At 24.9% G+C, this 17,231-nt stretch overlaps 1 protein-coding gene across 2 annotated transcripts in view; it reads left to right on the forward strand.

Moving 5' to 3' along the window:
- The window catches only part of LOC114125221 (14 kDa phosphohistidine phosphatase), a 167,695-nt gene that overhangs the window by 127,218 nt on the left and 23,246 nt on the right, over window positions 1-17,231 (forward strand). For both annotated transcript variants that reach the window (XM_027988771.2, XM_027988780.2), the window contains exon 3: window positions 4,391-4,515. In XM_027988771.2, coding sequence (XP_027844572.2) covers window positions 4,391-4,515 — 125 coding nt within the window. The remainder of the gene's footprint in view (window positions 1-4,390; window positions 4,516-17,231) is intronic.

Here is a 17,231-nt window from a genome sequence, read left to right on the forward strand (position 1 = left end):
ATGTTTGTTGGCAAACTATCTGTTATAATACATTCGATAAACACGAAACATAGTTAGAAATAAAAACAAAACTACAATATATATACACTCGACAATGACATTATATAGTATCAAATTCACTGCAGGTGCGTTTAAAAATACCGATACTTTTCAATTCGAATTGTAAAAAACTTAACCAAAACAGACTATTTGATATTCATTGAATAGAATTACATTTTAGGTTTCTACTTTTAGTATATATTATTATACAGGTTGCCTCACCGTGTATTTTCCCGCACCCTTACATATATTTACCCATCTGCTCTGTACCTCGTAAACTTCAAAACTTGCACAACTACGTGAATCCTTAATGGGAATTAATAATTTAACTTTTAAAATATTTATATCAATTGGATTTTCAAATATTTAAGTTGGGTACACAAAATCAAACATTTTAGTTTATTATATTTTGAGTGTTTGTAAAACTAAAAATTTACTTCAAACACATGTAGCTCTTAATTAAACTAGAAAACATTAGTTTGTATTTATTATTTTAATGTTCAAAACATATTTTAGTGAAAAAATACATAATCAGACACTCAATACAATTATTTTATAAAACTGAACATTATTATAATATGTACTATTTTAATTATTCTGGTCCGGTTCCTGATGCATTTGAATAAACAGATATTATTGAACAACTTTAGAGAAACTGAAGACAATCGTCGCGAACATTACAATCAGTTTAAAACCTCCAAAAGTTTGCAGGTGGAAGAAATATTTTGTAGAGGATGACAGTAAAGTAATATTTTTTTATCGTTGAAACTTGTTGCAAATCTTCTTGTATCTACAAAAAAAAAGTTATTTTTTATCAACCTAACTGGCAACGATTTTTTTGTCGTCGCCAAAAAATATTACAGATTGAGTATACGCACCTGATAATATACTCCAGAAGTGCAATTTTTATTTTTATTTTACATTTCGTAAATGTAAAATTGGAGGCACACAATGGTACGCATACTGTATAAATTCCTCATTCTTGAATCTTGGACCCAACTATTTGCTAATACATCTATTATCGATGTTTAAAAACTATATGATTATACTACAACGATAGTACTATAAATCAGTACTTAGTCTTGTTGCAAAATTATAAATATTTATTATCTATACTTGTAGAACGTGCTTTTTTAATATTTACGTTATGTGATTCGTAAACATAAATTTAAATTATTGCAGCTTCAAGTAGAAAATATAAAATATTTTAATGTTTATCCGTATAAATTGTATTTAACTTTCTTCTATTGTATAATTGCATAATAATAATTTTTCTGAACGTCTATTTACTTATACATGTTTTATTTTTTCATTTTTTCTGCTTTTAACATTGTGTAACTTTTCCCTGTTAATTGTTATTGTTATTATAATTTCAAATAAATTATTCATATCACAATTCGTTCATTAACACAATATTTATCATGTAAATAGCGCTTTACAAAATGTTTTTAAATAAAGGTAGGTATGTGATTTTAAATTTTATTTTATTTTTGATAAAAAGGTGACTGAAAATACGATTAAATCATATATTATTATAAAATAAATATCGCCTTGATTTTTATTATAGGTTAATATTTCAATTATTCGTATAAAATATATAATTTGCATAATAACTAAAAATACAGTGTAATAGAATGTTATATATAATATATTATATTACCTAATTATAATCAAATTAAGTATTTAAAATAACTTAAAATTGATGAATTCTAAATCGTTGACTCTTGTATGTCTTAAATTTCAATGTAATTTATGTTATTTAAATTTGCTGTTCAAAAAAAAAAATAGATGTTATATTATTTATTCTACAATTTATCATACATTTTTAAAATAAACGATGGCACATCATTTCAAAAACAAATCTCATTATTACAATGGCATGGGAATTGTGTCGCCAATTTCAATCAGTAAACTTTTCGGGAAAAATGAGATTTTTTTTGATGATTGTAAAGCCCTACTTTCAGAACAATATGAGGATTACAGTTCTCTTCTCAAGATTCCTTTCAACATTTTAAGTACTATGCGAAATATTCACAGAACGGGAAACTAAAAGAACTCGATAAGCTTTTTAATGAAATGGTCGTACAGATCGATAAAACAAAGCCAAAAAACTACTGTCCATCAGTGAAATTAATTTAAACTTCTGTAATTTGTTAAGAATTTAATATATCATTTTTCGGTGCCATGACATTTTTTTATTTATTACAATAATGACCCACGTCTATTGTAGTAATGCTTTGAATAATTATATATATTGTTGCTATGGATCATCCTAGTCCGCCTTGTAGTTTATATACATAATGTTGTTTAAGACTAACCGATTCGGTAATATACGGATATGTTAGTATTTTAAAAGCCCATCCAAAATTATAATAATTCTTGTGATACGGTATGCACATGCACGTTTATTTAATTATTATAAACCAAACAAATGTTCATAAACAAGACTTAATATCGTAATCGTAGTAATAGTTCGAGTGTACGTATACAACAACGTACATAACATGGTTTACACCTCGGGAAGAATCACTCATTATAATTATTATAATAATTTTCAAACTTGCATATTTTATGAGACCGTAACTAATATAATATAAATATACATATAATTTTTATCCTTGCGATAAGAAAATAAACACCGTACTCTTCAATATTGTTTATAATATGATGGAAAATAAATTATCACCGACCTGTAAAATTGGACGGACAACGAATTTTGTTGTTTTGTTTTGTTTTTTTTTTTTATTATTATTTTTATTTATAAAGTTTTCTTGATTTGATCCTCTAAACTTAAGTTTAAAAAATTGAATTTTTGACATTTTGTAAATTAGATCACGTTATGGTATATTATGTAGTTATAACTATGGATTAAAAAAAAAAATTAGATTTTTTATATTCTATTTTTTAATAGATTTTTGTAATACCTAAGAAGTGTCCTGTTGAAATACAATTTTCTGTTTTTTCACATTTTTTTAATTTTATCCAAGTTTTCTGGAAGAACTGGCTAATTTTTTCAGGAACTGAAAAAAGTTAGTGGGTAAAATCTATATCCTATGATAGTACAATTATCATTTAGTCAGAAGTAAATTGATTCGTTGGGCTCAATACTTTTAGATTATCATTTAATATTGGTATTTAAGCTTAAATTTGATGATTCGTTTAGTTTATGCTTTATTATTATTTCTTAGTTATTAATTAATTGCTAAAAAGTGTGTCGATTTATAAAATAGCATTTTTTGATATTTTTACTAACGCGTAAACATATTATTAGCGTGTTGATAAGTTTTCACACAGTTCGTGCGAAAATATTACACTTGTATAGTACAACTCATTCGTGCAATACATGAACTGCAATAATAGAAAACGCGTATTCTGTATTTTTTCGAGCGTATTAGACACGTTGCACTGCCATGATTCTGCGGGTATCTATATGTTATAACAAAACTAAGCTATAATAATATATTAAAGGCCGTCGTTCGGTTGACAGGAAAACGTACGATAAATGTTATATTATATTATTGTACGAGTATACCTTCTATTCTTTCGTATAATACGTATTCCTTGCGTTCTGCCTAAAATCGTCATATCAATTTCCACATGAATACTAATCATAACCGTATAAATCTCGGCATCATATTATTATATAAAACTATTTCTAGACAATGTGGTACGTATATACGTGTAAATAAAGTTAGTTGTAGTTCTAGAGGGATGCATTTTAAATTGTAATTTTAAATTTACAAAATATATAATGACTTGTACATTCTTCGAACTGAACCAGATGATCGTATTATCATCAGCCAATCGGTATCTTATTAACCATAATAATAAGGGATTAAATTCACTCGTGTAAATAAATACAATATTATGATATCGCGTCTGATCGAGATTCCATGACATTGAAAATCGGTTTAATGTTATATAGCCTGAATTCAATTTATTTCGTTTGTAACTATATTATACTAGGCGTTATTGTGAATTTCGTTATATGTAAAAAATGCATTCATGTTAAAATTAGTTGCCCATGGATTCGCATGCCCCTTCATAAACTTCGTTATATTTAAATTACACAGATATGTACCTATCTCCTCTTTAACGTGGGTATTTGTTGAAAACATTCAAAGATAGTTTAGCTACCTATGTGTGATACAAATCTACATTCCCGAAGTATCAACTTGATACTAGTGTAAAAATATACTTAACAGATTAGAACACTGTTTTTTTTGTAAAATGGTCCTTGTTATCCGTGGATGGTTTATAGCTATTAAGATCATTCGATAAACTCACTACAATTACCAAACACTTGTTTTATGTAAATACTATTTACAGTTCGTATTTTTGTTTGTTGTAGCTGACGTCTATGATAATTTCAAAAGATGTGTTAAACCAGACGAACTAAATGTCACGACCAGAATTTTGGGAGGTGGTTGGTTGGAACATGGTGACAAATCTATTCTTGTTGAAGGCGCGTCTGTGGTAAGTAAAAGTTAATTTAATATTTATTATAATATCATTGTAGTGTGTTATATTTAAGAATTATTTATAAACATATAGATATACCAAATAGTTTTCAATAGTTATCACATCTAGTTTGTAATACACTCTTAAAAAATATTGGCAAGTCTGTATTAAATAGTACTTAGCAATACGTATAAAATCTTTTAAACTAACAACTAAATTTTTTGACATCAAGAGTTCATATAATTTCACAAAAAAAATGAAAATATAGACTTAATTATATTTAAAGATTCTAAAAAACAGATTTTGTATAGCTGAATCATTAAATAAAAAATGGGGACAGCGTTCTTAGCGATTCACTCTATGTATATAAATATTGATTATCTAATAAATATAATTGAAAATATAAAAATTATATAACATGATACAAAAATAAGTATAATTTTTTTTAACGTTCTCAAGCCCATTATACTAAAACGTACACGATTTAAGCGATCTAATTTTGCATTGTATCAAATTGAAAATATTTTGCTTAAGTAATAGAAAAATTATGAGCATAGAAACCGTAGGTGCAATTATTCATAATAGTACTTCTGATTTCGATCACTTAATGAAAAACGCATAAAAATAGTATTCGCAGAGTTGCTAGTTAACTACGTCCCATTGGGTAAAAATTGGAAAATTAGTTACAAGATTATTATTTTAAATATTTTATATCATTACTTTTAGTCACGAGCGTTGATAGAAAAATCAATTGTATACCAATTTTATTAGATTTAACTAATTTTGGACTTACTATGATCGACCTCATAAATCTTTTTTACAAAAATAATATATTATATTATGCTTTATAATAAAATTATATTGTTGTAGAAATTTAACAAAATAAAAAAAAGAAAGAAATCTATACAAATAGTTGTATTATTAAAGTTTTCACTGTTTTACTGTTGTTTAAATTGTAAAAGTATCTCAACCACATTAGTATTTTGTGGCTAGTGGTATTATTCATTAAATAAACAATTATAATTTCAACCAAATAGGTCACAATAAAAAAGTCTGTTCTCTTATTGATAACACTAATTTAACATAGTACATACTATCAGTTTTTAATGTTGATAACAATTAACAAAACTTTGTTTATTAAACTTTTATCGTAAATAATAAATCTTAGTCAATTAAATCTAAACTAAGTTATGAACTTAGTAAAATCCGATCCGATTGAATTTTATTTTACCTAAATTTTAAGCAAAAATTAAAATTAAAATGTTTTGTATTATTCGTATACAATACAAAATCATAAATTATTGATGGATTAAATATTTTAACTTTTAAGAAACCCAGTCATTATGTTGCGTAAAAGAAAACGTTTTATACCTATATATTGTATGAATGGGGTTTTGAAGAAAATATTTATTTATTCTCCATAAAAATGTAATCATAAATTTAAATTTAAAATTGATATTCTTTTAAATTGCTTTTAAGTTCGCGTGTTCTTAATATTTATAGTATATTTAGTCGATGTAAATGTAAAGTTATAAATTATTTAGATCCATCATGATTAAAATTTAAATTATGTTTGATTTTTAATAAGTAAAAATTATAATAATGCTACCATTATAAATAATTCCAAAAACACTCACAATTTGTGATCTATTATTTATTATATAGCTCAAAGGTTTTTTTTCTTTTACCAAAATCTGTTAACCAAGTTTTTTTTTTTTGTTGTGAGATTCGTTATTTATGTATTTCGTATATAAGTTCTTTGAATATTGTAAAATAAAATCCATCACCATTTTAATATATATATTCTTTAAGAGTCCAGTTTTTCTTTTTACGGTAATAGTTTTACTTTATCAGAAAGCTAATGAAAAAGTCATAAAATGTCCCTTTTTAATTACTAAAATATTGAAAAAGTATCTAATCGATAAAAATAATTAAATAATTAATTTTCCCTACTTGTAAAAGTATGACAACGAACTCGTCTAACAATAAAAATGAAAATAACCATAATACAACCTTCATTTCCTTAAATCTAAAATAAAAAAACTGGGTGCTTATCGTATATGACCGATTCTTAACATCGTGTGAGCGTGTAAAAATATAATTATTGATAAATGATAAGAGGTCGATGGGACTTATGTTTTGCCGTCATTGTATTCTCACCGGGACATCAATCAATCACTGCGTTGTCTACACAATCGTTACGCAACATCATAATAATATATTTGAGTATTATACGGAGAACAACAGTAGTCTTAATACATAAATGTATAAAAAGCGCACGCGAACAAATAATTATAATGATCGAAACCGAAAATGTGATTTTGTTTGCGTATCGATTATTTACATTATTATATACGCACCTGTATTATTTTAGTCAAGTTAATGACGTTATACGATTTCGAGTGTTTTATAAATCGATACAATAGAGTACAAATGAAATTTTAAATAATTTTACAAACAAAATTAATTGACAGTTTAATATATGATAAAAAATGAAAAAATAAAAAATACTTACGTTGTATGGTCATAAAATACAAATTGAATGTTTAATCAAATTTGAATACATATAATATATAATTAAATTATTTATATCATTAAAATGTAAAAATTAAAATTTACAATAAAAAAATATAAATATGTATAATATAAGGCATATACATTATACATATGTATTTATAGAAATAATATTTTCTTTCGATTTTAAGACGAATGAGTTTTTGAATTTTGTTACAGTATAACAATGAGGTTCGTCGTTGTTGCTTCACTCTACTCGTTTTGGGTCTCAAAATATTTAAAAGGTCATAAACATAAGTCACATTTATTTTATACTTTAAAGCAGTCTGGTGTTATCGACCGCCCAAGTGAATAAAATACTGTCGAAAAGGTCGTCTCAGACTCCTCCACACTTCACCGCAATGATATGCCAATTGATAAAATAGAACAAGTTTATGTGAATAATTAAGTCATCGTAGTATGTTAATAGGTATACATCATTGATTAAATCTCAAAATTCAATTTACTGAATATATACATAAACTAATGGTTAATTGCATTTATAATGATATTTGGCAATTATTATCGTTATTTATGCGAATTATTTGGTCGACAAGATAATGATTTTCTAGTCGTTAGCGTGTTCAATACTGTGGGTAATCAAATAGTTAACCTTATTATTGTCTTACATTAGTGTAGAACAATTTTTCTAATAAAAAACGTCTTTGATTTATTTGAACTTATTTTTCAGTACAATACATAATCTCATTATTTATAAATAAAACCTTCGGAAAGGGAAAATTGGATGGTTTTGATTAGGGCTAACATTATGTTCAGAACAACAATAATTTATGTAAACGATGATGAATAATCATCGATCACTCAATCGACATTATTTAACCATTTAATAAATTCATCTCAATTCATTTGATCTGAAATATTTAATAATCCAAATTTGTATTAAATATTAATTTATTTGTTTGATTGATTCATTAATTACCAATAACTTCTTATTACGTGCAGAATAAGAGTTTTACAATTTATTATATATGCATATGTAAAGTAGAAAAAGACAACAGTAAATAATAACCCTCTAGCATATTTTCCCAGACAACTTCTATGTAATAACTATTTATTTTTATTTTTTTAAATATTTATTTATTTAACGATTTTCACAATAGTTAATTAAAATAAAATAGATATATAAAGAAAAATTATGACATTTTGTTCTAAATTCCTACAAAAACTCCTGTTATAAACAGGTATAAATATAATTTTAAAATTAAGTTGAGCTAATATTTCAAGTTTTGGAAACTGGCTAGTCTAACTGATTCACGTAGATTTTGTACTTGAAATACATCATGAACGAGATTTCTCATATTGAATCGCATACATATATTTTTGTAATATCATAAAACACAGTTATTTTTTTTATATTTTCAAAAGTTTAACTCTAAAAATACTCTTTAAAGTTGGTTTTAGATTATTGTGCCTTATTATTTATTAAAATTCCATAAATTATTCTCTATTTGGCTTATTCATACAAGACAATTGATTACAAATTAAATTTTGACCACTCTGAATATATAATACAAATATGAATAATTCTAAAATGTTAAGTCGGACTGTCTGTAGATAAACACATAATAGCTATATCACTGTGCATAAACGCAGTTATATTAAGTATCAATAAATTAGTGTATCTACTCTTAAAGGTTGCAAATCCTTCTGGTTTCTAAAACAATTGTTCATTTAATTTAGATTAATATCTATATCTTCTAAAGTTTTTGTGGTTATTCGTAGGACGTATTGATATAGTATATATAACTGAGAGACTATTGATGAGCCCAATTCAAAGAGATAGGTAATATAAACGGGACTTGCTTTTATAGTAAAAATAATTATTATACACACAGCATAATTGTGCTGTGTTGGTTATAAGCGAAATAAAACTTACTGTTATTTATTATTGGTACAAAAATAAAGGTAAACATGTGTGTATATTGTATATTCGGGGCATTAGCGTTGGAATTTACTCAAGAATTATTATATAAAAAATTCGATTTAAATAATATTCATTCGTAATAAGAACCTACTTTTTTCTCAGCCACCCACCGTCAGATTTTTACAAATTTTTTATTATGAATATTATTAATACATAATAGGTTTGAATTTGTTTTACATCGTTTTGGCCAAAAAAATTTCTATTTCATTTATTTAAAGTAAATGAAAACTTTTTCAGTTTTTTTAAATTTAATCTACCTATATATTATAATATATATATACATTTTTTAAGGTATTGAATTTGTTTCAGTCTTACCCCATAAATTAATTTCAATATGTATCTATTGTACTTATATAAATTAAGTATACTGTATGCAAAATGTCATGTCAATCGGTTAAATTTAACCCGACCCTCAGCCCTTAAAGTTCAAAAACCTGTTTTTGTTAAAATAACTACGATTTTTAAAATATTTTATTGAAAACTCGTTGAAATCGTCTTTTTAAAAATACATTTATAATATTATTTATAACAAATTATGTATGTATATTATACATACATTTAGGTTTTGAGAATTTTATTATTTCATACTTATTGTACATACCACATATTCGAACTGAAATAGTTGAATCAATAATATAAAACATAATTATCCTAGGAACTAGGATGTAGACTTAAATAGTATTCCGAATAATATGATCAGAATTCTATAGTATTAAAATACAATGTTGTTTCGATATTTTTTATTTAACTAAAAATCATAAATTATCACAGTGATGACATACATATATACGTTTTTACTGCCTTTTATAATTTGGACAATCGACTTTTCAGTCAAATCGCCATGTCAAACAAATTCTGAATAGGGTCGAAAAAATTCAAACAATTTACGTACTAAATATTTGCAAAAAAAAGTAAAACTGAGTACTGTACATTTCGAATTCCCCTGTGTGGATTTTTTTGAACAATTAATTCATGTTTAAACTGTTCTAAATTATTTTTTTTCGAACAAGAGAGTAGCGCGTCAGTGAACGGCTTCTACATTCAAATCACTAAGTTGTAAAAAAAAAATTATCATACTAAATTGTATACTTGTGTTGTATAAGTTAACAATAATTGTATACATATATTTATCTAATATTTATGTTAACGTTCTTATCGTAATAATATAACTCTAAATACTATAATTTTAAAAATATTAATTCAATTAAACTCTTTACTGGAAATTTAAAATTATAAAGACAATCTATATTTATATAGATATTATATATTGTTTTATATTCGAGCTTTTGAATAAATGTATGAGTTGCCTCCTTTAAAAATTAAAATAAATTATCTCTCGTTAAAAAGATCGATACCAGACGAGTACTCCCTATATGTACCTGCAGTACATCCAATCACTGCAGAAGTTTCATATTGCTTGTTTTGTATTATCTATCTAAACATGAACAGATTGTATTGTTATGACACGAGATTGTTTAATCGCATTTTGGTAAATTCATACATAAAAGCTCTTCAACCAACAAAAAGCTTTGCTTCTATAAGTTTATTAAAAATTCCACCCTACGAATATGCATACATTTCTACCACACATTGTATGTATGGCATTTGTGTATTTTTTATTCCGCCATTGTAGACTTTTCATTTTTTAAACAAAATGAAAATGTGATTGTTACATAATTGTGTTTATCTGTATTACATTTTTGACACGGCATCTGTATATTTACAGTGTATAATATATGTATGTTTCTATGAAATTTTCACGTGAAAGTATTTCATGTATTTTTTACCCTAAAAAAGTTTCGTAAAAACAAAATCGTATTCGAAGAAAAATATCATAATAATCGTTTACTGATTATATAGGATAATAGGAATTTACTTATGCCTAATATGCCAATAAACATATTATATGGATATTGGTAGTTGCACGCCTCGCGAATTATTATGATCATGATATATAATTGTGTTTATTGCGATCTTGTTGTTTATGTGGTTTGTTTTATTCCGTTATCGTCAAATCTATTCCACCGAGAATTGAACATATACCCAGCCACCTGCATCACGTCAGCAACAGTATTTGAGTTAAAATGTATCGGATGGCTATTAATTGTGTCCCTATTACAGTAGTACCTAAATCGTATCACTAGACGCGGAAAACTGGTCAGATTTCATCGTGTCAAACGAGACGAGAATTGTTTACGATTATTGTCACTATCATAATGTTCTTCGCTGGATTTTTATCGTAAATGTTATATAAAATATATGTATACATGTGTGTAATTTAAAGCGAAACGCGGTCACTACGTCCCTGGTCGATTTTTGTTGATTTTCAGTGTTTTAAATAAAAATATGGGTTATAGAGTAAAAAAAAAACATAAAAATTGTAACAAATTGGCTTGTTCAATGAATAATTTTAAAAGAATCGTCCTATGTATAATGGTATAAATAATGTCTGTGTGTGTGAGTGTGTATTTATATGTTATAACAAGCGAAACGACCGTAATATTCGATATATGCGCTTAAGTACACGTGCTTTCTGTGTATGATAAACGAACATTACACAATCTCGGTCACTATACTGTACTGAAAATTTTTACGGACATCTCTCGACGTGATCGTAAAATTTATACTATGGAATGTAATAAGCTGAACTACTTGGTAAGTGGAACACTCCACAGACGATGTGATAATTCGCATTGGTCAATAACCATATACACTCTATGTTATGATTTATGTTTTCTTTAATAAAAATATATATACAAAATATAACCTTCCAAAACGTATTACATATTTTCAACAAACCATTAATGTAAAATGTTGTTTTATCTGTAAATGTAACCCGCGTAATTTATAGACAAATACTATTATAGTCTTCCGCAAAAGTCGTTTCCGTTTGGCATTTAATTTAATTCAATCGCGCATTTTATTATGATTGAATTGAATCACTATTATTGAAAACGGTTATTGATTATAAATAATAAATACATACATAAAAAGCAATTCTTTTATCAAACAACACTTATTATTTCTTAATCTATTAATATTTAAAAAAAAAATATTTTTTGTCACGTTATTTCCTGTGTAAATAAAACAAATTTTTTTTTTCATATTCTGAAGCAGAATATTCTATTAGATTATTTCGATACTTAAGAGTTAAGTATTTTAAGTTTAAATGAGCGGAGTAGTGGGGTACGGAGATCCCCACAAAATATTGGTTCTATTACTCCACTTACCAAAACTTTAAATAGGTACTTATTACTCATAAACTACTAATATACCCGTTCAAATTTCGATTTGTGTAAGTCAAAATCTCTAAAATATATTTTGCTTTAGGATATAAATTTAAAAAAAGTATTTGTCATTCAAAAAAATAAAAAAAAAAACTTAAAAATAACCTAACAATAAAATATATTAAAAAATTAATTAATTTTTTCATGTTGTTTTATTTCAACTGCAAATTATATAAATAGCTTTTTTTTATGTTTATAGACTTTTAAATTATAAATGTTGTTCGATTAAAGAATATACCTAGTATATATCTGCATTGTTATGTTAACAGAAGAATTTCAATAAAATCATAAGGAGTGTATTATTTATATTTGAGTGGAATCCTCTTGACGTTTCAAATAATTCCTTATAAATATGTTTCGCTGGAAAAAATATCTTTTTTTGATTTTGTTACTTGTCAAAAAGTCAACTCTTATGTAATACGAAAAATAATTACTCCTTATAATATTTAGTTTTCAAAAAATTCAAATTAAATTAGTGTGATAGTGTAGATTATAAGTGTATAAAAGCCCTTTATGATACAAATTAAAAATAGTTCAATGGGGAGGAAAAAAAGTTATTTTTACTAAAAAAAACTTAGCAAGAATGCTGCATTATAAAATATTTTCAAGTTTTTAATTTTTATAATTCAAATAACTATTAATTATGTATGTCTCGTTAAAATTAACGTTGAGCGGTACTAAAGTAAAAATAAAACAAAAGTCGAGAAAAACTCCAACATTTAAATGTAAGTTAAAGACGAGAGACGAGAATAAAGCCTTATCTTTTGCCTATGTCCGCCCAGCTATATAAAATATGTTATGAATGAAAGCAATTTTGTTTTGATAATATAAATCAATGTTATTTTCTTATTGAATGTAGGAAAATAAAAAATCAATACTCTCTTTTATTTTAATGAAATATCAGGTATATTAAGTTATAGTTTAAAATTATACATTTATTTTCAATACATGCAAACGTAAACAGTTAATCTGTGAAAATGAACAATACTTATATAATATTAGTAGATACCTGGTACCTATATTGTTAATTTAATACTTTACATTAACATATGATGTACAGATTAAAAAAGAGTCACGATTTTACTTCCATTATAATATGTTAAAATACAAAATTTAAAATCCATTCATTATCTTGTGCAAGTTATATGTAATATATATAAATATATTTGTTTTATTCATCTCCAAATCACATAATTGTACAATTAATGCAAACTTGTTTAATAAAAGAAAATCGTTTAAGTAAAATAGTTGAATATATTAAATTAAACCCCCCATAAAATTATTCAACAAAATGTTTTATTGTATAAGTACCAAATACCTTGTATCTACATCCTACATAATGCATCAACCTTCAAACGTATTACCACATTTGGTCGATAAGCAGTATTAAGTTTTAAATCGTACTGTATAATACTTTGCTGACAAATGAATAAAATCAAATTTAAATTTTTAAGTAAATTTACTTAAAGTTACTAAGTTTTTAATTAATTTTGAAGTTAACAAAATACTTAAGTATTCTAAAATTTACAAAACTAATTGAATACATATAACTTGATTATTTTGATTATTCTATCAGTATTCACCTATATGGTAAATTAAACAGAGAATTTTTTTTTTTATATATTTACAATCTTAATATATTGAATGGTGTAGTTTATTGTCTTTTATTTTAGTAGGTACGTAAATAAAATTGAATAACATATTAAACATAGTATGTATATAATATATATATATAATATATATTACGAATTCTAAGTATTAAAATAGTGTACAATATGTTTATTCATTTCTTGAAAATAATAAAATATTTTGTGTATTTTTATACTTATACTTAGCATACATCAGGTTTTTTCAATTGTTTGCATTTAACTACGTATTTCATAACTCCATAACCAGTTTTAAATTATAATATATAAATAATTAAAACTGCTGATGTACGAATATGTTTTATTGGAAAAATCTAAGCAAAAACGGAAAGAGCTTAAAATATGCACATAAAAATAGTATCACAGTATAGTTTGTATAGATAATCATAAACATTATTTTAATCATAAAAATGTATTAACATACATTATAATATGCTACAAAAAAAAAAATGTTAAAAAATATTATATATATATTAGTTTTAAATTCAGTAATTCAAACTTTTAATGAATTAAATATTTGAATAAAAAAATATTAATTTATACATATTATGTATATTTAAGTATATATTATACTTAATATCACTTAATTTAAACTTAATAAAATATATATTTAATATTCTACAAACATATTTTATTGAAAATAATGTCAGTTATGAATTATAATCATCGTTTTAAGTCAGTAACAATATATAAGACAACTTAATACATGCATATAATATACGAAAGAACATATTTTGCGGGTAACTTCTTTATACGCTAATTAATTTACATACGTTTAAGTTGTATAACTGTATAAATGTTTAAACATAATATGTATAGTTAAAATTGTCATTTTCAGTTACTCGTTTAATTAGAAATATGCGTATGAGTTATAAAGCATACCTACGGTGTAAACTACTAATTAATTTTAAAATATTAAATGTTAAAATCACTACAAGACTACAAGTATTTACCGTAAATGTGTAGTGCCTTTGAACTAATTTAATTACTGATATTATTTGTGTTTACTATATAAAATGGGAAACGAAAATACCATACATCAATACCTTAGTATTTAACGCAGGCAATATTCTGACATATATGCTGTAGGTATATAATATAAATGCTAAATAATAATTTTTTTTAATCAATAGGCATTTTCTCATTTAAATGCCTTATGTTAACTCGTTCAGTAATAATACATTTGAATGATTTGTTGACTTTTCGCCCTTTTTTTTTCACAGAATTTAATAAAGGTAACCCGGAATAACATACATATTTATGGTGCAGTGACACAGCGTATAATTAGTTTTTAGGTTCAAAGGGTGATGCGGAGTAAACCGTTTTAGTAATCATTTCGATGACTATGCAAATAGGTTGAAAAGCAATACATTCCGAACATATTGTTGTTAGTTGGAGAGAGGGAATATCAATGCAAACTATCGTACTCATATACACTATAATATACTCTATGTGTACGAAATGGTATTGAAATATGTACGGAGTTAATAATCAAAGAAACCGTAAAATAGATTAATGAAAACGAGACGTATGATAAAAAAGACTAGAGTGAATACAGCTCGAGTGTGTGTCTGCAGTTCTTGTAGGATCTTTAGTTGTTGAAAATGATTGTAGTATAATTATATTGTAATAGGCTCATTCAAGTCAACATAATTAGTAAGATTGACCTGACATACTCTCCTATGAAAAATGTTCCAAACCCAATGTTAATTAGAATTTTCCTATTTCAAAAGGTTTTTTTATTTTGTTACTCTTATACGATTAAATTTTATATTATTCAACGTTTGCAGAAGATCATATTATTAATCCCGATAATATTTTATTTTTTGGATATTATTATTATTATAGACATTTTAATGATTGGCACAATTTAAATTTGTATACAATTTCATACATAATGGATGTAACAAATAATTATAATATATTACATTAAATTAGTAATTTATATTAAACAAAACTATTATACTCTTAAAATATTGTGACAATATAGGTTCCGAAATCAAGGTCGATGATAATTTTACAATAAACAACAGTGATAGTGATATTATCTAACCTTACCTAAGTAGGAACTAAGTGTTTCCTGTACAGTTTTTGGAACAGTATATAATATTATATATTTATAAGCTACCACGTTCGTAGTTTACTCATTGTTAAATGTAATTCTCGTTTTTGAAAACACTATATTTTGATACGATACTTGCTTTAAAATATATTGAAAATGAAAATATTAACGAGAGAATTTAATAAAAACCATATAGTTATTTGAGTGGAACGTTTACCAACAAATTATCTCTTGTTATAGTTATCTAAATGTCAAAAATTTCAATGTAAAAAAAAATATATATATATTTGTTATTACAACAAATAAAAAAAATTAAAATCTTTAAATTAAAAACAATTGGTTAGGTTAACCAAATAGATAACACTCAAAATTGTAAGATATTTTATAAGTAGTATTATTTCAACATGGTTGTATTATATCTATATTTTTGTAATATAAATAATTATAAGCGACAAAGAAGTATACTACAATATGATTCTGGATTCATCAATACCGTATATTCAATACATATTCTTAACTTTAAAAACTAATAAATAAAAAACAATTAGGTCTATATCCATTTTTAATAAACACACACTTTTACGAAACTTTTTTGTTTCAGTGTAAATACATTTTTTTTTTTTAATAAAAACCTTTCTATCTAAAAAAATATAGATGAAAGTTAAAAATCAAGTTTGATGTACACTTTTCAAAGTTCAAACTGAAAAAAATAACGTTGAACGTTAAATTAATTTGCCTTTTTCCCTTTACTGTATACAATAATTAATACTATTATATACTATTCGTATAATGTAATTTTATGTAGCTCTTGTAAGTTGTGGCATGATTTGTGAGGAAAACCACTGCAGATGATGAGTTTTTAAGATAAAACTCGCACGTTTAATATCGACTATATTCCATGAACACAATGAAACCTTTTACAAACACGTGTACATATTATTATTATAAACCCTCTAAATGTGTTTACAGACAGATAAACTCGCTGAAGCGCTTAAAAATGTGTACGCCCTGAACGTTATTACGTACAATCCGTATCCGATCGAAAAAATCGTTTAAATAGTATCCATCGGAATTTACTCTGCGTATATAAGATATATTTTAATAATATGTAAATGTACATAACGTGTTTTTAAATCACCATAGAATGAAAAATTAATATTTTCCAATATCAAAACTAAAACCTCTTGTTACACTTAATTTACAATTACAACAGTGGTTTCATTCCATTTTACGGATTC

Source organism: Aphis gossypii, chromosome 3, assembly GCF_020184175.1.
Source record: "Aphis gossypii isolate Hap1 chromosome 3, ASM2018417v2, whole genome shotgun sequence".
NCBI classification, from domain to species: Eukaryota; Metazoa; Arthropoda; class Insecta; order Hemiptera; family Aphididae; genus Aphis; species Aphis gossypii.